Here is a 21,320-nt window from a genome sequence, read left to right as displayed (position 1 = left end):
CCGCCCCGCGGGCAGCTGCCTCCGAAACGCGGTGCGGATCACGCCAGCGGGAGGGGCGGCCTCGCGCGTGTTTCCGCTCAGAGGGCGGAAGTGCGACCCCAGAACTCGGCCTCGGACCAGCCAGCAACATGGTGGCGTCCGCGCTGGAGGCGTCTCACGTATTTTGCTGCCCCAACCGGGTGCGGGGAGCCCTGAGCTGGAACTCGGGGCCCGGAGGACTTCTGGCCTTCGGTACCTCCTGCTCCGTGGTGCTCTACGACCCGCGGGTAAGGGCGGTGGCCGTGCGCCTGAGCAAGGGGCGGGGTGTCTGGGCGCGCCGCCATCAGTCTGGGGTCACCAGGTCCCACCGGTGCCCGGTTAGCCCCACGTAGACACCCGAATGATGACGACCTTTTCTGAAGCCTTCTGTGGAAACTGTAGTACTGCTAAAAAAATTAGTTTGGGTTTTGAAAGGTTTGCAGTTTAGGTATGGACTAAATCCATTATCACAGATGCTATCTCATTCCTATATTTCCCGCAGTTATAAACTTGCCACTTGTATTTTAGCTTTGGAACTGGACATTTCATTTTTTAAACAATTCTTTCATTTATTGATTTGAGAGAAAGAGAGAGACAGAGAGAGAGAGAGATTCATTGTTCCACTTATTTATGCATTCATTGATTGATTCTTGTATGTGCCCTGACCCAGCTACCCTGCCATGGCTGGAATTGGACATTTAAAAGAAAGTGCCGCCCTGGATGGTTTGGCTCAGTGGATGGAGTGTCTGGGGACTGAAGGGTCCCGGGTTCGATTCCTGTCTGGGGCACATGCCCTGGTTGTGCGCTCGGTGCAGCCAATCAATGATTCTCTCTCATCATTGATGTTTCTATCTCTCTTTCTCTTGTTCTCGCCTTTCCTCTCTGAAATCAATAAAAATATTTTTTAAAATAAAATAAATAAAAGAAAGTGCCATTGGGTTAAAGGTCACAGGGGAAGGGTATCCTAAGCACTTATCAAGTGCGGATCAATACCTGATTAGTCATGACATGCAAAGTGAGCCATGAATATGTACCCATTAGTCACAAATTCCTCTACTGAAGATATTTTTCCTCCTCAACAAAACCCTCAAATTGATGCAGGCATGATCGCAGTAGGGCCCTGAGACCTGTGCGAGCACGAGGAAGAGGTTTCTTATCCAGCCTGGGGTGTCAAGACAGGCTCCCCAGATGAGGACAGGAGTGGGAAGGGGAGTGAGTAGTGCCCAGGACCAAGGCAGGTGAAGACCTGAGAGCTTAATATGATGAGAGCACAGGACACTGGGAATGTGGAGTGGTGAAAAGAATTAGAGTGAATGGATGGTGTAAGCCACAGTTACGAGTTTATAAATTAAAGGAAGGTAATTTTTGTATGAGGTAATCCATCAAAAATACTGAAGTCTGATCTTTATTAATTTAATAATTCCTCTGTAGGATAGATTCTAATTTACTAACTGGTGCTTCTTTTGTTAAAGAAAAGAGTTGTCATTACCAACCTGAACGGTCACACTGCTCGAGTCAATTGCGTACAGTGGATCTGTAAACAGGATGGCTGTAAGTATTAATCTAATTGTTAAAGCTGATCTGAATTGTTTTCTGATAAAGTATGATTAGTCATTTTTCTTTCATCACTTCTCTTATTTTACCATCAGCTAATCTGATATTATGCAATTGGAAAATAGAAGGAAAACAGTATGCCCAATGAAATATCTGACCTGTACTTTTACTTTATAGCAGTTGAAGCATGGATAGCACAGCAGTGCTTAGGATGAGGGTAGACTAGAGGCAGCCCTGAGTGTGGTAAGATCCACCACCATTGCCTATTTCTTCTGTTTGAAAGCCTGAAAGCAGGCCCATATTAGGACCCAGGCTGGGATTCCAAAAATTTGACTTGTTTCCATCACAGACAGGCTATTGTTTTTTTAGGCAGGACATTGCATTTTTTCTTGACCCTAGTTTGTACCTTAGTAACACCTGAAAAGTAAAGGCTTGGACTGAATCGGGAGCTTTTAAGGTTTGTGACACCTATGAGATCAAAATTATTTTCAGAGCCGTAACCGGTTTGGCTCAGTGGATAGAGCGTCAGCCTGCGGACTGAAAGGTCCCGGGTTCGATTCCGGTCAAGGGCATGTACCTTGGTTGCAGGCACATTCCCAGTGGTGGGTGTGCAGGAGGCGGCTGCTCGATGTTTCTCTCTCATCGATGTTTCTAACTCTCTATCCCTCTCCCTTCCTCTCTGTGGAAAATCAATAAAATATATTAAAAAAAAATTATTTTCAGAATAATACCAAGAGGTTATTCACAGTTTTCATTCTCATTCTACCACAGTTATACAGTGGCCCTTTCAGCCGCTGTGTGGTGAGTGATACCACAACAGATTAAATACAGAAACAGATATGAAAATCCAGCTGTATGCTAATAGTTAGACGCTAAAGAGACATGCAGAAATGTAAACCAGTGCCTCTTATTAATTTTTTTGTTTTAGAAAATGTAGGGGTTTTCCTCGCCATAAAAACGTTGTTTTGTTAACATGCAATGGAGTTTATTATTATTTTAGAAAATATTTTTTATTGATTTCAGAGAGCAAGGGAGAGGGAGAGAGAGGTAGAAACATCAATGATGAGAGAGAATCAGTTATCAGCTGCCTTCTGCATGCCCCCACTGGGGACTGAGCCTGCAACCCCGAGCATGTGTCTTGACTGGGAATCAGACCATGACCTCCTGGCTCATAGATGCTCAACCACGAGCTGCACCGGTCGGGCTGGAGTTTGTTATTTTTAAGAAAAATAATAAGTAGTTTTCAAATATTTTAGTTTACAAACCTAATGTGTTTAATATTTGTACATAGAGTCAGTCCATATAAACAAAGGCTTTATGGGGTCCCCAAACATTTTTAAGAGCATAAAGGAGTCCTGACACCAAACTGAAATTTGCTGGAATAGATTATCTCCAGGTCTCTTTTATCTCTAACATCCTGTGACTCCATAGTGTTTAATTAGCATACTGCTTTTAGATGGTGCTTCCAAAATACAATGCAATTTCCTCAAATGTCTTAAATATACCTACTGTAGTTTTCTTATGGACTCTGAATTAATTTAAAAAAATATTTTTATTGATTTCAGAGAGGAAGGGAGAGGGAGAGAGATAGAAACATCAATGATGAGAGAGAATCATTGATTGACTGCCTCCTGCATGCCTCCTACTGGGGGTTGAGCCTGAAACCCAGGCATGTGCCCTTGACTGGAATCGAAACTGGGACCCTCAGTCTGCAGGCCGATGCTCTATCCACTGAGCCAAACCAGCTAGGATTCTGAATTAATTTTTATTCCATAAACATTTATTAAGAGCATTCTGAGCCAGGCACCAATGCAGAATTTCCTGAATTAGTGAGACTCTACTATGATTTTATTGGTGACAAAAAAAAAAATGAAGTTGAATAGCTACTTATTTCAGTTGGTAATGCAGGATTAGTTACATTAGGTTAGTATAGGGTATCCCAAAATTCACTCAAGATTTGAATTTGCGTGAGCATTAACAACAACAACAACAAAAATAAAAGCCTAATTTTACTTGGTTTATTGAATCAGATTCTAATATCTGTTGCCCTTTGATTTCAATCCCTTCAATTTGACAAGCATTACCAAGTACTAATTATGGCCCAGGAGCAGGGACAATGAAGACCACGGCTTTGCGTATGTGCCAGCAAAGCCGTGGAGGCCATTTACCCGATGTGCTATTCCATACAAAACCCTATACTGTATACTTTATGAATCAATAGAAAACTTACAATTTTTAATTATAAACCTGTGTTTTCTAGCACAATTACTTCTTGCGTGAATTTTGGGACACCCTATAAAAACCATTAAATAGTAGAAAAAGTGGCTGTAGTGCAGATATTAAAACAATTGTAATTTTATTAATTGCCACCAAATGATATCAAAGACTACTTGAATCTCAGTATAGGGATTTGTTATAAAAAATTTGGGCTTGTATATTTTATCTTTTCTTTAAAAATGAGGTTACATAAAATAAATTGCTTGTGCATCACTAATCTGTAACTATTAGAATTGATTTTCTCTAAGAATAGGGTTCTACCACCAGATAATTTAGATATTCTTTCTAACCCACATATCAGGTATCTTATAGTGATGCTCAAAATCATAGTTAGATAAATGGCTTAATTTCCGTGATACTTGAAGATATTCAATCCCAAGATCATAGCTGGCTGACAGCAGGGTTAGGATAGGAAGCTGGAACTTCTGAGTCCTTATTTAATGTTCTTTAGACAGTCCCCCAGCTGCTTCCCCTAAATGTCTAGCACATAGGCCAGAAGAAACAAAGAAATGGAAAATCCAAACTAAAATTATATATTATTTCTCCCTTTTATTTTTTTTTAATATATATGTTACTGATTTTTTACAGAGAGGAAGAGAGAGGGGATAGTTAGAAACATTGATGAGAGAGAGACATCGATCAGCTGCCTCCTGCACACCTCTTACTGGGGATGTGCCGGCAACCAAGGTACATGCCTTTGACCGGAATCAATCCTGGGATCCTTCAGTCCGCAGGTTGACGCTCTGTCCATTGAGCCAAACTGGTTAGGGCTATTTCTCCCTTTTGAAAAACCTAGATTGGGTACATCCTTCAAAACTACTGGTTGGTATGCTCATTATCACAAAAAAAGGAGGAGACTGAAAAAGGATGACAACTAAATACACAATATATGGTTCTTAGATTCTGAATTTTAAAAAAGTTATAAAAGATATTACTGGGACAATTTGTAGAAATTTTAATATGGGCTATATAGTACATAATGATATTGTATCAGTGTTAAAATTCTTTTTTTTTTTATACATTTTTATTGATTTTTTACAAAGAGGAAGGGAGAGAGATAGAGAGTTAGAAACATCGATGAGAGAGAAACATCAATCAGCTGCCTCCTGCACATCTCCCACTGGGGATGTGCCCGCAACCCAGGTACATGCCCTTGACCGGAATCGAACCTGGGACCTTTCAGTCCGCAGGCTGACGCTCTATCCACTGAGCCAAACTGGTTTCGGCGGTGGTAAAATTCTTGAGTGTGATAGTATTGTGGTCATGTAGGAGAATGTTCCAGTTCTTAAGAGATCCATAGTAAAGTGTTTGAGGATCAGAGGTCCTGATGCCTGCAACTTATTTTTAAGTAGTGTGTCAAAAATAATAAGGAATCTCTTTATACACAAGGTTGGGCAAAAGTAGGTTTATAGTTTGTATGGAAAATAATACAGTAATTAGTAAGTAATAATAATACAAAAATAAATAAACTTTCGCATACTCACAACTGTAGGTCTACTTTTGTCCCACCCTGTACACATGGAACAAGCTATTAAGCAACTATGGCAAAATGTTAACAGTTGGTGAATCTACGTAAAGGGTATATTGAGTTTTCTTATAACTTTTCTATAGCTTTGAAATTTTTCTGAGTAGCTGTTAAAAAAATGAGAATATTTACTGACATATCTTTTCAGCTCCTTCTACTGAATTAGTTTCTGGAGGAACTGATAATCAAGTGATTCACTGGGAAATAGAGAATAATCAGGTGGGTAGGCATGTTTATAGTTATAAGAAATGACTGTTACATCTTTTATTTTCAACTTTTTCCTCATTCCATTATGTTCTTTCTTTATGAAAGTGCCTCATTCTTGCTTATCTATAATCCAGGTCCTGTATTTTCTGTACTTCACAGGCCCTGTACCCTTCCCTCTAATATTTGCTCCCATATTCATATGCTGTCAGTCATTTCTGTGAATTTCCTATTTATTTTGGAATAATTTTTAAGCAGCTTTTACATGGGCTGTTTCATCAGTGATATAAAAAATTAATACTGCTGTGTTCATAGAGTAGCTGGTGTCCTGTAGATATAGATGTACATACCGTAATTCTCAGTGATACAATATGCTATGCTCGGTATGGATAGACCCTTATTGATGGACATTTAGGTTGTTTCTAGTTGTAAAAAAAGATTAAAAGTGAAAAATTAGTGTGGTAGGCATTGGAATATCTGCCATACAGAAGATGCTGTTGAGGCAAAAGCCTATTCATGAATCATGTACATAGTTTGAAGGCAAAATGTACTTGAATAAAGTACAAGGGTGGCTCCAGCGTAGATGCTGTAACTTGCTGCCCCACAACCATGGTGGAGTGAGTTCAGCAAAGGTTTAAGAGGTGTCTTTTGGGTTGGTTCTTAAAGTATGAGGTGATTTCCTTTGGCGGAGTTAAAGGAGTGAGAATTTTTGGTAGGAAAACTAGCATGAGTCAAAGCTCAGGTGAGAAAGGAGAACCCTCTGCTCAGGAGTGTCCAGTTGTTTTGTTTTTGTTTTTGTTTTTTAATATATTTTTATTGACTTCAGAGAAGAAGGGAGAAGGAGAGAGAGAGAAACATCAATGATGAGAAAGAATCATTGATCGGTTGCCTTCTGCATGCACCCTATTGGGGATGGAGCCCACAACCTGGGCATGTGCCCTTGACCAGAATCGAACCCGGGACCCTTCAGTCCGCAGGTTGAGGCTTTATCCACTGAGCCTAACCAGCTAGGGCAGGAGTGTCCAGTTTTAATCAAAGCCTAAGATGTCTTTAGGGCAGGTCTTCCTTATTTTATTTTATTTTTTGTTAATCCCCACCCAAGGACATTTTCCCACTGATTTTTAGAAAGAGTGGAAGGGAGAGGGAGAGATGCAGAGAGAGAGAAACATCAATGTGAGAGAGACACATTGATTGGTTGCCTCTGCACGCACTCCTCAACCAGGGTCGAGCCTGCAACCAAGGTATGTGCCCTTGACCAGAATAAAACCCAGGACCCTTCAGTCCGTGGGCTGAAGCTCTATCCAGGGAGCCAAACCGGCTATGGCTAGGGCAGTGCTTTTTCTAAAGTGTGTTCAGAGAGTTATTCATTTCTTAAGATGTTCCATGAAAAAAGGAATCCATGGCCAATCCAGTTTGGGAAACACTGCATTTACCTCTAAGAGAATTCCCTATGCATGAGGGTAGCGAGGGCTCTGAAAGGTTCTGACGTGGATGAACCTGCTTACTTTTGTTTGCCTTGCATTTCCCAAACTTGTTTCAAGTCTGAACTTTCTTTTTTTCTCCTTTCAAACCTCTTAGTAGTCCTTGTAACTTTAAGAAATTCAGTTTTAGGAATGTTTCAAGATAATACATGGTGGGCAGTAATACTAGAGAAGCAGAATAGGAGATGATCCTATTAGAATTTGAACACTTGCTTTAAAAGTTTGTTTTTTTATTAGCAGGCATTTGGAAGTCATTGATAATTTCTAAGAAGAGGAGTATAAATATCAAAAGATTAATCTGACATCCATGTGACAAAGTGGAAAAAATGTGAAGGAAGGAAAATGATTTTGGTATTGAGTACCTAGTTATCAAAGGAGTGGGGAGCTGGTGGTTAGGGGAGTGAGTAGTTAAAAACCATGAGATTGTGTCTTAGGGCCCTGGAGAAAGATGCTTCTACAAAGGAAAATAGGCAAGAGGGAAGATGTGGATTTCATTTGTAGACATGTTATTTGCACACACAGAATTGTCCTTCCCAGGTCTGGAAGTAGGGATTTTGGAGCCACCTGGACTTGAATGAATGCAAAGGGATATGCAGCAAACTTAACTCCTGTTTGGAATGATTTTGGCAGAGGAATCCAGAGAGAGAGGATTTTAGCATTCATTTTTGAGATTTGAGATAAGACTTGGCAAGACTCTTTTCCTCAGTGCTGCTCCAAACTCCTGTCAATAGAAAGTACTGCAGGCTCAGCAAGTATCTGATGGCGGACAGCAAGCTTAGCTTGGGAGGGGACAGAGGGGAGAATGTGAAGCCCAATGGGGATCAATTGTGTAAAGACAGGAGGAGGAGTAAGAGGATTTAGGGGAAGGGGCCACACATTGTAACCTGAGGGGCTTAAATGTTCTTTTCCATATGCATTTCCATGCACACAGGTGCTCAACACACCTTGACTTCTGATAACAGGGAGTAATTCTAAGCTGGTATGAGGTTTCAGTCTTTGAACAGTGAGCATTGTTTTTTAAGAAGCTGGTGAACTTGAAAGATTTCTTTTGCTTCAGTTTTTAAAATTCTGTGATGTTTGAAATATAACCCTGTTTAAAGATCTGAAGTGTTTTCAATAGATTTAATTTTTTAAGGCATAATGATACAGACTCAAAACGAAGTTTCAATATAGAGAAGTATAAAGAAGGGAAAAAAACTATATACAAAAATCTCAACAGAGTTAACATTCTGATGAACATTAACTCAGCTGTGTAGTATGTATGTATAATTATACATACTGTATCTGAGTAATTTTAAATGTTTTTCGAGGAAGTCAAAGGTTAATGATGAAAGAAAGTTAGTGTACAGACCCTTATACATAACAATTACCTCTGGAGTAGCAGAGTTTTGCCTAAGTAATTAGGAAATAGCTGGGGAGACACTTAAGGACACCACTATTTGAGAAGATAATTTATGGAAGATACCTTTCAAAGGAAGTGGTGGAGTCTCACACATTTGGAAATCTAAGAAATACACCTAAAACAACAGAAATGATGCCACAGTGAAGAATCTTGCATGGCAAGCAGGTGGACTTGATAAACAAATGGGGTCCCAGTTCTGTTTGCCATGTTTCCATTTTGCAGCTATGCTGGTTTAGGCAAGTGTCTTGTGGGGATGCTAAAATCACTAGGTAGTAGTTTGATGAAGAATAGAATACATACTCACTCCCAAAGTATAATCTTGTATCAACCCCCAAAATTTTAAGTTCACAGTGAAAAAATCTGGCAGACACTACCTTTACTAAGATACCAAGGTTAACTTCACTAAAATTGGGACAGATTGACATCATGAATGTGATGCACTTAGATAGTATTGATGACAAAACATCAGACATAATTCAAAAGGACCATTCCACAAAGCTGACCTATGTTCTTCAATTTCTCAATGTCATGGACATCTTTCCATAGTAATAGCATATATTTATCTACATTATCTTTTTATTGGCTACAGTGTATGTGTGGAGTAATTAATCAGTTCCCTATGAATAATTTTTGGTTTACTTTTTACTATTATAAAGTGTGTGATCGATGCCCACATCCTCTACCAAAACACACACACACACACAACAAAAGTGAGTGTGAATTTATCTTTTATTATTTGTTAAACTATTGCTGGTAGCACCTCAGATTTTAGATGTGAGATTGCTGTGTCAAGGTTATGCACATTTTTTGTATCATTAATATGGTCAGACAGAGTTCTCGAAAGTTAACATTCTCTTCAACTGAAAGGACCTATTTCTAGGTCTCACATTTTATCAGTACCATTAATCCTGTGATTTCAGTTAAAGGTGAAACTGTTAATTCCTTTTTATCGCAATGTTTTTGCCATTTTTTCTGACTCAGCTTTTAAAAGCGGTTCCTCTCTACGGCCATGAAGGACCTGTTTATGCAGTGCATGCTGTCTACCAGAGAAGGGCATCGGATGCTACATTGCGTACACTGATGGTTTCTGCAGCTTCAGATTCCACTGTTAGAGTCTGGTCCAAAGAGGGTTCAGCTGGTATGTCTAAAGACTTTATAATCTAACTAGAGGCCCAGTGCATGAATTCGTGCACCTTGAAAGGAACTGTGGGCTGTGGCCGATGCCCACCATGTTCCATGCACACCCCCTGGTGGTCAGCGCACCTCACAGCGACTGTTCAGTTGTTCCACTGTTCTGTCTATTTGCATAGTAGGGTTTTATATATAGAAGATAGATAGATGTAAATTTCCTGCCAGTCTTTTCATATAAGTAATTTTGTTCTCTGTAACTTTGTTAAACATTGACCATTTCAATTCGCATGGTGTGTAGGGCTCAGGATTGACTTTGTTCAACTCCTGCTAGTGTGATGATGATGCCCAATCTCTAGGTAGATAAGCTCAGAGTTAGTCGTTCATGGTGTTTTCCGTTAATTTTTAGTAACCTGCCTTCAGACCTTGAGCTTTGGAAATGGATTCACTCTGGCTCTCTGCTTATCTTTTCTGCCTAATACTGATGGTGAGTATCCTCTTAAGAGCAATATATTTTCATATCTCCATATGACCAGAACTTAGAAACATTTGGTCTCAATTTTGTATCTAAATTTTTTCATGAAACAGGTTGAGACCTAGCTAATATACTTTGTTGTCAATATTCAAAAGATCTGAATATAGAACATAAGATTAAAAGAGGCTATTAGGATTTTGGTAGCTGTTGAAAATTTAAATGGCTTCATAATGTAATAAAGATTGATACTGCTATTTATGAAATATATTGCTGATGTATGTAGATCTAATTTGGGAAAATAATCTAGCTCTTTAGATGGTGAAGGTCTGGGATAAGTTGGAAAAGTACTGAAGATGGACCATGTGAGCATTACAAGAGGACAGCCCCTTTCTATTCTGCATAATGACATTTTTGCCTAAGATCACTTACTTAAAATCTCCAAACAGAAAATTTTCCCTTTTGCTAGGAAACTCATCTGTACTTCCCTTTGATCATCCCTCACAAAGATGATGGCCAGTGTGAGTCTGTCTGTGTCCTCAGTAACCTGGAGGACAGGCTAGGTGGAGAGAGGCGAGTCTGGAAGCCACCAGCCTCTTGCCTTTTGGGGTACAAGCTGTGAACTCATGGTTTCATGTGATTCCATTTTGTGCAAGGGCCCCGTCGGAGGAGGAACTCACACATTCTGGTTTCATAACATTGAATTTAAATGTCTTCCCACATATACCGAGGCCAAGTGACTGGAGTTTTTTGGTTTTGTTTTTAGTGGAGTTAAAGTGAGAAAATCTTTGAAAAATTCACCTGGTAGCAAGGTGTTTCCCTAGAGCAGTGGTCGGCAAACTCACTAGTCAACAGAGCCAAATATCAACAGTACGATTGAAGTTTCTTTTGAGAGCCAGATTTTTTAAACTTAAACTATATAGGTAGGTACATTCAACTTTAAATTCACGGTTTTCGTCTTCCGTTTTTCTTTGCTTCTTCTTTGTAGCCATCTCAAACAGGGCACCTAAAAAAATGTTTCATTTTTGTCACCCTCGAGCGATTTGCGGATGAGACTAGCACTAACCACTGCACATGAGACTGCTGACTGACTGGCTCACTCAACTCATGCATGAATCGTGCACGCCTCCCCCCCGTGCTGCGTATCCCGCAGCCCGCCTGACCAACCGATACCCCCCACTTCTTCTAACACCACTTCTTCAAAATGGACTCGCCCAGGCTGAAAACCGACTTCTGTGCATGGGCCACGAAGTTTCAGTCGCACCGTACATGCGCACCTGCACGTGGTATTTTGTGGAAGAGCCACACTCAAGGGGCTAAAGCGCCGCATGTGGCTCACGAGCTGCAGTTTGCCGACCACTGCCCTAGAGAAAGAGTTCCTACTTTATTTTGCTCCACAGTCATGAAGGCTATCCCTTGGTAATGTGAATTAGTTTTTTGTGCTATTAAAGAAAACCAATTTTACACTTGCACCTCTCATAGCTTTTTAACCACATATTTAATTATATGTGTTTTTATTTGGTTCTCTAATTGCTTCAGAAATTTTGTTTTACTATTGAATTCTCAAAATGTGAGGCCCTCAAAGTAACAACCATACCATGACTCTATCTTTGTGCAGTAACCATGATGCAAAGCTGATAGTAGCTCTTCATTTTATTATTCAACTAGAGGCCTGGATTTGTGCACTGGTGGGGTCCCTCGGCCTGGCCTGCGGGGATTGGGCCGAAACTTGATCTCTGATATCCTCTGAGGGGTCCTGGATTGCAAGAGGGTGCAGGCCAGGCCAATTGATCCCATCAGGGCTGGGGAGGAACCGTGGGAGGGCTCCAGGGTATGTCTGGGCCTGTCTCATCCAGTCCCGATCAGCCAGACTCCAGCAGCAAGCTAACCTACCGGCTGGAGTGTCTGCCCCCTGATGGTCAGTGCTTATCATAGTGACTGGTTGAACAGTCGAACAAACGGTCAGACACAGCATATTAGCCTTTTATATACATAGATTGGGCTAACTTCATATTAGTCTTCGGGCTGACAGTGAAAATGCTCCCAACTGCTCTCATGCTTCTCCTTTCGCTGCTCCTTCTATCGCAAAATACGTATAATGGAGAAAAGGGCTCTCAATCAGTAGTCATTCATTGCCAAGTAACCATTTAATAGGACATTTAGAGAGTTCACTTTATTCCTATAGACATTTATTGAGCATTTTCAATTTATTTGTTCAGTGATGTGAGAAATAGAAACCAGAGTTCTTTATTTAGAGTTTAGAATCCAGCAGAGGTGATAATCATAATGTCTGATTGAATACTTAACAGCAAAGCCTCTTTTTTCCCCCTAGTACCAATACTAGCATGTGGCGATGATGACTGCAAAATCCACTTATTTGTTCAACAGAATGATCAGGTAATGGATGATATTTATGAAGAGACTGACATTAGCTTCTGCTTAATTACATTCTTAATGCCGACTATTTCCAGATTATAGAATTTAAGGAACGTTCTCGTCTAAACCACTATAACCCAATAGGAGTATTTCTTTTACAATTCTTTGTTAGATGGTTTCCCACCAAGCAGCTGCTGCCTTGACTACCAGGTCCAGGGTTGTTAGAAGGAAACAGGTTGGTAGGTGGGGGAGAAAGAGAAGGAAGATACTGTGATAGTGTTTTTTCTTTGAAAAAATTTTTTAAAAATATATTTTATTGATTTTTTACAGAGAGGAAGGGAGAGAGATAGAGAGCCAGAAACATCGATGAGAGAGAAACATCGATGAGAGAGAAACATTGATCAGCTGCCTCCTGCACATCTCCCACTGGGGACGTGCCCACAACCCAGGCACATGCCCTTGACCGGAATCGAACCTGGGACCCCTCAGTCCGCAGGCCGATGCTCCATCCACTGAGCCAAACCGGTTTCGGCTTTTTGAAATTTTGAGTGACGTACATCATACCTACAGTGAAAACACTCCCTGGTAGTGTTCATTTGTCTTTCTGAACCTTATGTACACTTTGAGTAGTTAAACTAGGGAAGGGAATTTCTAGAAAGGGGGTTCTTTAACTAGAGGCTCTTTTATTTAATAAAGGAGATAGTTTCTTTGCATTCTGTAAGACAGTTTAAAATGGTTGTGAATGTTCCACTACCTACCTTTTATCTATGTTACATCATAGCGTATATCATTCTATTTTGTAAACATTTAGAGTATTTGAGGTCTACAGATCTTATCTACTCAGCATTACTCAATTAGATGGTATAGGTGATTATGAGATTTTTCATGAGACCTCTATCTTGTGTCTAATCAGATAGTGTTCCCAGTTTTTTTTGTTGTTGTTGTTTTTTAAAGAAGAGATGCAGCAGGACTGGCTGGGACCAAATGAAATCGATATACATGAAAATATTAAATTCTTACCCCAGGCCTGATGATTTTTTATCTTATAGTTTCAGAAAGTGCTTTTTCTCTGTGGACATGAGGATTGGATAAGAGGCGTGGAATGGGCAGCCTTTGGTCAGTATGAAATTTTGCTAAATCACTGTGATGGGGACTAGTGTGTGTAACTTCCAAGAAAGCAGCCCCCTATGTTTTAATTTAAAATTTTCTTTGTATGTACTATCGGAAAAGAGGATACTTATCCCTTCTGTTAACTATTAATTGGGGTGGTAGGAGATGAAACAAGTTGATGTTTAAAATAGGACACAAGCCGACTATTCCACATGCAGGCGTTCTTGAAAAGTTCTTTGTAGATCTTAGACTGTATATAAGAATATCACATGCTACAACCATATATCAGCATTGTACTATATTTGTCAATGTCAGTAAAACTGAATATAGGTCAAATGAATGAAGGGTAAGGAAGCAAAGTCTAATTTTTTCAGGAAATCTAGAAGTGTACCTGTTGTAGAGGAGAAAGTCTTATACCTAAATTTAAGAATATATTGTTTTAATAATAATAAACTTTTTTTTTAATTAGGTAAAGATCTTTTCCTAGCAAGCTGTTCACAAGATTGCCTGATACGAATATGGAGGATGTATATAAAATCAACATCATTGGAAAATCAGGATGATGATAATATAAGACTGAAGGAAAATACTTTCACTGTAGAAAATGAAAGTGAGTAATAATGAAAATATTTGATGTAAGAATACTTAGGTCTCCTAGCTGAATCATTTTTTTTTTATTATAAATCTATGTGAAGGTTAGTTTTTCAGAAATATCAGAGCCCTACATAAAATTTGATACTATGCATTTTTCCTTTTTTAATTTTTATGGAACAATGAGTCATTTTTCATATATGAAACTTATTTTTTGTTGTAAACCATACTAGTAAGATTTTTAAAAATTGCTGAAAATATTTCAAAATGTTTTCTCAATAAATTAACTTGTATAATGTTACTAAATTTGTAATTTTAGTATATGAAGATCAAAAGAAATGTGAATTAGCTGTACTTTAGTTGGAAGATACTCTACAAGACAAGCTAAATTCCTACATTTGAGGAGTATATATAATTCTGATTTTCTTACTGTTTGGCATCAGAACAGTACCCCTGCATGGGGTATTGATCCTGTTGAAATAATTGTATTTGAAGAAGTTATTTTTATTTGTTTTTTGAAGAAGGTGTTTTTGGATGTGTATCTAAATTGTGAAGTTAATTCTCAGTGAACATTGTTCCCCCAGGAATTCTCTTTGTTATTACTCTTCTTTTAAAAAAATATATATTTTATTGATTTTTTTTTACAGAGAGGAAGGGAGAAGGATAGAGAGTTAGAAACATCGATGAGAGAGAAACATAGACCAGCTGCCTCCTGCACATTCCCTACTGGGGATGTGCCTGCAACCAAGGTACATGTCCTTGACTGGAATCGAACCTGGGACCCTTAAGTCTGCAGGTGATGCTCTATCCACTGTGCCAAACCGGTTAGGCCTATTATTGCTCTTCTTGATTATAAAGCCCATAAGAGTTGAGATTTTGGTAACAGTTTTATGGGGGGAGCAAAGAAATACTATAACCAGCATATTATGAGTAGCTATTCCCAAAGTTGAAATTTTTTGTGATATTTTTATGAACTATTTTGTTTGAAAGGTCACAAACTTTCAAACTGAATTGTCTTCCTTTACTTCTGCATTTATCTTTTTTTGTTTGTTTTGTTAATCCTCACCTGAGGATATTTTAATTAAACCCGAGTCTCTGATCCACAGGCCAACACTGTAACCACTAAGCAAAACTGGCCAGGGCTATCTTAATTTCTTTTAAGTGGCATTTTAGGTTATTATACTGTGATAATGATAAGCATAGCTAGAAGGCTGGCATGTCTGTTTTTTGCTTTTAAGTTGTAGTATAACAATATATCCCAGAAAATATTAAAAATAGGCCATATTCTTTAATGTTTATTTCTGACCGGGTAGAGAAAAATTTATCTAGAAGAGTTTTGAGGAAACAGCACTTTTCATTGCATTTGTTAAAGGTATTAAAATGGCATTTGCGGTTACTCTGGAGTCCGTGCTGGCTGGTCATGAAAGCTGGGTGAATGCAGTTCATTGGCAGCCTTCATTTTACAAAGGTAGGACAAAAAACACACATATATCCCTCATCAGTTAAATCTCCCATGCAGAATGTTACACTGACCAAATAAAATGGAGGGTAGTTTGAGTGTGATTAGAAATCTCAAATGTAAGACATTTTCAAGTTGACAAAGTGTAATACTGCAGCCCTGTTCTGCTGGACACTCAATTCCACTGCAAATTGTACTCCTAAGCAGGAAAAGGGTGATTGCTGCCACAGTTACTGTAAGTGCCTCACCTCAGTAACTTTTTTTCTGAAAAGTTTCAGACTAGTCTTTATGGGATTGGAGAGAAATTGAGTTTTGGGCGAACTTCACTGGATCCTTTACCCTTGGCAGTGCAAAGATGGTAACACTGACATGCATAATTTATGAGAAAATAAGATCCCGTCCTCCTTTTGCCCTTAACCTCCACTTCTGGAGTGATAGTTGTGTGTGTGCTCGTGCTGGTGCTGGGGTGGAGCTGAGTAAGGCACAGCCTCATTCTTCCCCAGAGCTCCTTCCCCAAACCAGATATGGAGACTATCCATCATTACTGTTCAGGTAACCACTGTTCAGCTTTTATTATATTATGTATTATTTGCTACCGTTTTAAAAAAGAGACATAGATATTGAGGACTCCTGTGTATTCTTTCCAAGCCCTGGCCTCTCCGTCCTTCCCTAGAGGCAACTGCAGCACTGAATTCTGGGTATTAGCACTCCCAGGCATGTTTTTATACTTTACACATTGATGTCACCACAAACAGTAGTTTCACAGCTATTGACACGATCTCAGTGTGTCCTAGCCTCTTACAACTTGCCTTTTTAGCTTACCATACTAAATATTTGGAGTTGTATCCATGTTGATTCCTGTTAACTCTAGTTTGTTTATTTTTATTGCAATGTAATATTACACTGTTTAAATATACCACAACTTGTTTACTTGTTCTTATGGTAGACATTTGTGGTGTTTCCAGATTTTGCTATTGCATTGCTAAAGTGAACGTTTTTGCAATATCCATGTTGTTTTTTCTAGTAGTGTTCAAACATGATACCTGGTGAAAACCTAAAGAAATTAGTTTATATTTTTTAGATGGTGTTCTACAGCAGCCAATGAGATTATTGTCTGCCTCAATGGATAAAACCATGATTCTCTGGGCTCCAGATGAAGAGTCAGGAGTTTGGCTAGAACAGGTAAAAATGTGGATATTTAAGGAATAGAAAATTGAGTTTATAAACTGAATATTTAATTCCCAAGTCTGTATTCCTAGAGCTGCAGATGTTCACTCTTTGTATATGTTAAATGAGTGAGAACATAATCTCTGGAATCAGTGATTTCTATTGATTATGAATTGTTTTCTGTTATTGCTATAGGTTCGAGTAGGGGAAGTCGGTGGAAATACTCTGGGATTTTATGATTGCCAGTTCAATGAAGATGGCTCTCTGATCATCGCTCATGCTTTCCATGGAGCATTGCACCTGTGGAAACAGAATGCAGCTAACCCAGTAAGAAAAGCACTTGAAACCCAGGTTAACTTATAGCACTACATCAGTGCTTCTCAACCTTTTGGCCCTTTAAATACAGTGACCCATGTTGTGACTCATGTTGTGACCCAATCATAAAATTATTTTTGTTGCTACTTCATAACTGTAATGTTGCTACTGGTATGAATCGTAATGTAAATATCTGATATGCAGATGGTCTTAGACCCCTGAAAAGGTCGTTCAACCATCAAAGGGGTCGCGACCCACAGGTTGAGAACCGCTGCACTACATAGTACCAGTAGAGACATTTAAGTTTAAATGACATCACTTCTTTTTGTAAGCATTATACTATAGTTTACTAGGTAAGAAACTCATCCTTTTCTAAGAATAAAAATATTCATTTCTCCAGCATTGGTGAGGCATTGAAATTTGCACATAATTAAAATTTCTACATAAATGAACTTTAAGCTATATAAATTTTAAGTTCTTCCTTGAAGCTATGTAAATTTTTTTATAGGAGCTTTTCCTAAAATCTGTAATTTTCCTATCTTAAAGAAGGTAATATAGTTTGACAGTTTCTTGTTGAATGGTTAGGTACTCCATAGATAATGATTGAACAAGTGACTGACAAAAGGGCATTCTGAACACTTATTTTGTGATGGATTATATTGATGCTCTCAGGGGCTGCTGTTATGTGTAATTCTATATGGCCTTCCAAGTATTGGGTCCTTTGAGCTTTTTCTTATAATTTTGGTCTCTTCTCAAAGAGAGGTAGTCTTCTTCCTCTGATCATGCTGAACATTATTCCATCTTTTACTTTCTAATTTGCTTCTTATCTGCTGCTTGGGTTTGGGGAAATGCTATAGCAGGAGCTTAGTGGCTAAGAGCACAGGTCTTAGAGCTAGACATCTGAATTCAGATTCTGCACCAGCACTTACTAAGCAGAGGTATGTCCTTGACATTACCTAAGTCTGTCTCAGATTTCTCATCTGTAAAATGTGGATAGTAGTAGCATCTACACTTAAGGTTTTTATGATGCTTAAATGAGTTAATATTTGTACAGCATAAAAAACAGGGCCTGGCATATATTGGATACTATGTAAAAGTATTTTAATAAATGAAAGAAGTCAGAACATTGACTGAAATGTGAATCACCAGATAATGGCTTCCTTTTAAAGTACAAATTCATGGATTTGCATAACATTTAATTTGTGGGCCTTGTAATAGGTGTGTTACCCATGAGGATTTGACTTCTCAATATATAGTGAGACTTGCTCTATCCCTTGTGTCTTCTATTTGTAGTTGATTTTCATGATCGTTTTCACTTTTTTTTCTAATATATATACGATCTTTTTTTTAAAAAAAAAATAGTTTATTTGAGAGAAGAATGGAGAGGGAGAGAGAGATAGAAACATCAGTGATGAGAAAGAGTCATTGATTGGCTGCCTCCTGCATGCCCCACATTAGGGACTTGAGCCCGCAACCTGGGCATGTGCCTTGACCTGGAATTGAACCCTGACCTTCTGGTTGATAGGTTGACTCTCAACCACTGAGCCACGCTGGCTGGGGTTGTTTCTACTATTAAGTGAAACAGGAAATCATCAGCGATGACTTTTAGAAATAAATATTTTGGGGGATAAATTTAATTTCATTCTTAACTGAGAGCTCCTTTGAGCTGTATTTCAGGTGATCTTTGAGACCCTTCATAGTAAAAAGCATCAGATGACTAAGGAGAAACTCAAACCAGAAGACAGAATCTAACTGTACTTGTGCTTGTAACTTGGCTTCAAATTTATGATAGCTACTTACAAGTATTGAGGGTGATTTTTTAAAAAAATTGACTATTTTTTAGAGCAGTTTTAGGTTCAAAGAAAAATTGAGTAGAAAGCATGGAAGATTCCCATATATGCCCCCTCCTTCCCGCCTGCCAACCCCACACACCCCCATACAACCTTCTGCACTTCAACATCCCAAACCAGAGATGTACATTTGTTACGATCAAGAGTGATTTTTTGTTGTTGTTAATTCTCACCCGAAGATATTTTGTCCATTAATTTTTAGAGGGAATGGAAGGGAGGGGAACAGACACAGAGAGAGAAACATCGATGTGAGAGAGACACATCAATTGGTTGCCTCCTACATACGCCCAGACCAGGGCCAGGAACTGAGCCTGCAACTGAGGTGCGTGCCCTTGACCGGAATTCAACCCAGGACCCTTCAGCACATGGGCTAACTTCTGTCTACTGAAGCAAACTGGGTAGGGCAAGAGTGTGATTTTTAAAAATAAACTGCCCTTTAGGACTTGCAGTGGAAGACGACTGATAGTCCAAAAAGCTGCCCTTTGTTCAGAACTTTCCGGAAACTCCCATGAGTGCTAACTTTAGAATCAGTTGTATGCCACAGAGGAAATTAATAGCATTTCTTTGTCATAGCCTTTTTATTTATTTTTTGACCAGAAAATAGTACAGTTTAACTTAATCACTGACTCCATTCATCAATCTTGTCTGTGAATGACCTTTTAGGTATTTAGACAAATTTAATTTTCCTCTTAAGACAAGTTTTACCACCACTTGGTTTTTGCCCTAATAGACATTCAAAAGTTGTCAAGCCTGGCTGGTGTGGTTCAGTGGTTGAGTATCAACCTATGAACCAGGAGGTCACGGTTCGATTCCTAGTCACATGCCCTGGTTGTGGGCTCAATCCCCAGTGGGGCCACGTAGGAGGCAGCCGATCAAGGATTCACTCTCATCATTGATGTTTCTATTTCCTCTTCCTCTCCCTTTCTCTCTGAAATCAATAAAAAATATATGTTAAAAAAAAAAGATGCTCTGTGGCCTGGCCAGGTGGCTCAGTTGGTTGGAGTGTCGTCCCATACTCCAAAAGGTTGTGGGCTCAATCCCTGGTCAGGGCGCATATGGAAGGCAACCAATTGATGTTTCTTTCTCACATCAATGTTTATCTCTCTCCCTAAAATCAATAAAAATATATCCTTGGGTGACCAGCCATATGACATTTTCTGTATTTTGTTATTATTTATATGGTGGCTTGTGTAGGCTCCCTTAGAAAATGAACCAACTAGGCTTGATTCACCCGTCTGTCTTCTACTCTGCAATTCCCTTGACTTAGTAAAGGAAGCCATTGAGGCACACAATTGGAATCTAATAACTCATTTTACTCTTCACTTATTTAGTTTCACAAGTAAATGCTCACATAGTACCTCCTTTGTGCTGACATTGTTGTGTATTCTTTACAAATACAAACTCATTTACTCCTCATAATGATTCTATGAGTTAGGTAATTTTATAGAAGAGTTAATTTAGGCATAGAAAGGTTAATTAGTATTTGGCTTCTAGGAGGTATTCAATAAATTATGAATGGAGGGGAATTTCCCAAAGTTACATTTTTAAAGGACATAGAACATATTTGAATGTTTAAATTCTAATATGCTTGACTGAAAAACAGTCTTTTTTTTTCCCTTTGGGGCGGGGGAGATGGAGAGGGAGAGGGCAGAGAAAGGCATGGGCATCTCCCAGGAGGGAGAGCACACAGATTCTATTATTTTAAGATCCCATCATGTTTACTTAGCTTTTCACCTTGCTTGGGGATTTCCATCTTTCCCAGTAGAAGACCTGAGGGCTGAAGGCATTATCAGGTTTTATTTTGAGTGGTGGTGGTCTTTGGTTATTTTGATGTGTCATGAGCACTTTCATTACAGAGAGAGTGGACTCCAGAGATTGTCATTTCAGGACACTTTGATGGTGTCCAAGATCTAATGTGGGATCCAGAAGGAGAATTTATCATCACTGTTGGTACTGACCAGACAACTCGACTTTTTGCTCCATGGAATAGAAAAGATCAATCACAGGTAAAATGTCGTCATGCTTGACTGAATAAAAAACATCCATGAGCATGTGAAAAGTGGAGCAACATCATTAGCTATTAGGGAAATGCATATTTAAAACCAAGATGAGATGTCACTACACACCCTCTGGAAAGGCTGAAGTAAGAAATACAGACAGTAACAAGTGGTGATAAGGATACAGAGCAACTGGAATGTTCATACATTGCTAGAGGAAATGTAAAAAGATACAAGCATTCTGGAAACAGTTTGATATTTTCTTAAAAACTTATGCATACATGCACTCTTTACAATTCAAATAATTCAAGTGTTAAATGTATTTACTTCCACACAAAAGTTCTGTGATGCCTTGTAATTAATTCATTAGGAAACACTATCAAGTCTGCAGCAA

The 21,320-nt window shown here is 38.9% G+C and overlaps 1 protein-coding gene across 1 annotated transcript in view; it reads left to right on the top strand.

Moving 5' to 3' along the window:
* The first annotated feature begins 25 nt into the window (after positions 1 to 25).
* ELP2 (elongator acetyltransferase complex subunit 2) overlaps positions 26 to 21,320 on the top strand; it is a 35,351-nt gene continuing 14,056 nt past the window's right edge. Inside the window, exons 1-12 of the mRNA XM_006766114.2 lie at positions 26 to 266; positions 1,491 to 1,569; positions 5,523 to 5,593; positions 9,443 to 9,599; positions 9,999 to 10,076; positions 12,394 to 12,458; positions 13,487 to 13,553; positions 14,017 to 14,157; positions 15,511 to 15,606; positions 16,679 to 16,779; positions 16,960 to 17,091; positions 20,786 to 20,935. Coding sequence (XP_006766177.1) covers positions 129 to 266; positions 1,491 to 1,569; positions 5,523 to 5,593; positions 9,443 to 9,599; positions 9,999 to 10,076; positions 12,394 to 12,458; positions 13,487 to 13,553; positions 14,017 to 14,157; positions 15,511 to 15,606; positions 16,679 to 16,779; positions 16,960 to 17,091; positions 20,786 to 20,935 — 1,275 coding nt within the window. The 5' untranslated portion in view covers positions 26 to 128. The remainder of the gene's footprint in view (positions 267 to 1,490; positions 1,570 to 5,522; positions 5,594 to 9,442; positions 9,600 to 9,998; positions 10,077 to 12,393; positions 12,459 to 13,486; positions 13,554 to 14,016; positions 14,158 to 15,510; positions 15,607 to 16,678; positions 16,780 to 16,959; positions 17,092 to 20,785; positions 20,936 to 21,320) is intronic.

This window comes from Myotis davidii, unplaced genomic scaffold (genome assembly GCF_000327345.1).
Source record: "Myotis davidii unplaced genomic scaffold, ASM32734v1 scaffold259, whole genome shotgun sequence".
Lineage (NCBI taxonomy): Eukaryota > Metazoa > Chordata > Mammalia > Chiroptera > Vespertilionidae > Myotis > Myotis davidii.
The sequence above is the reverse complement of the archived record's forward strand: the minus strand, read 5'-3'. Positions and strand labels throughout refer to the sequence as shown.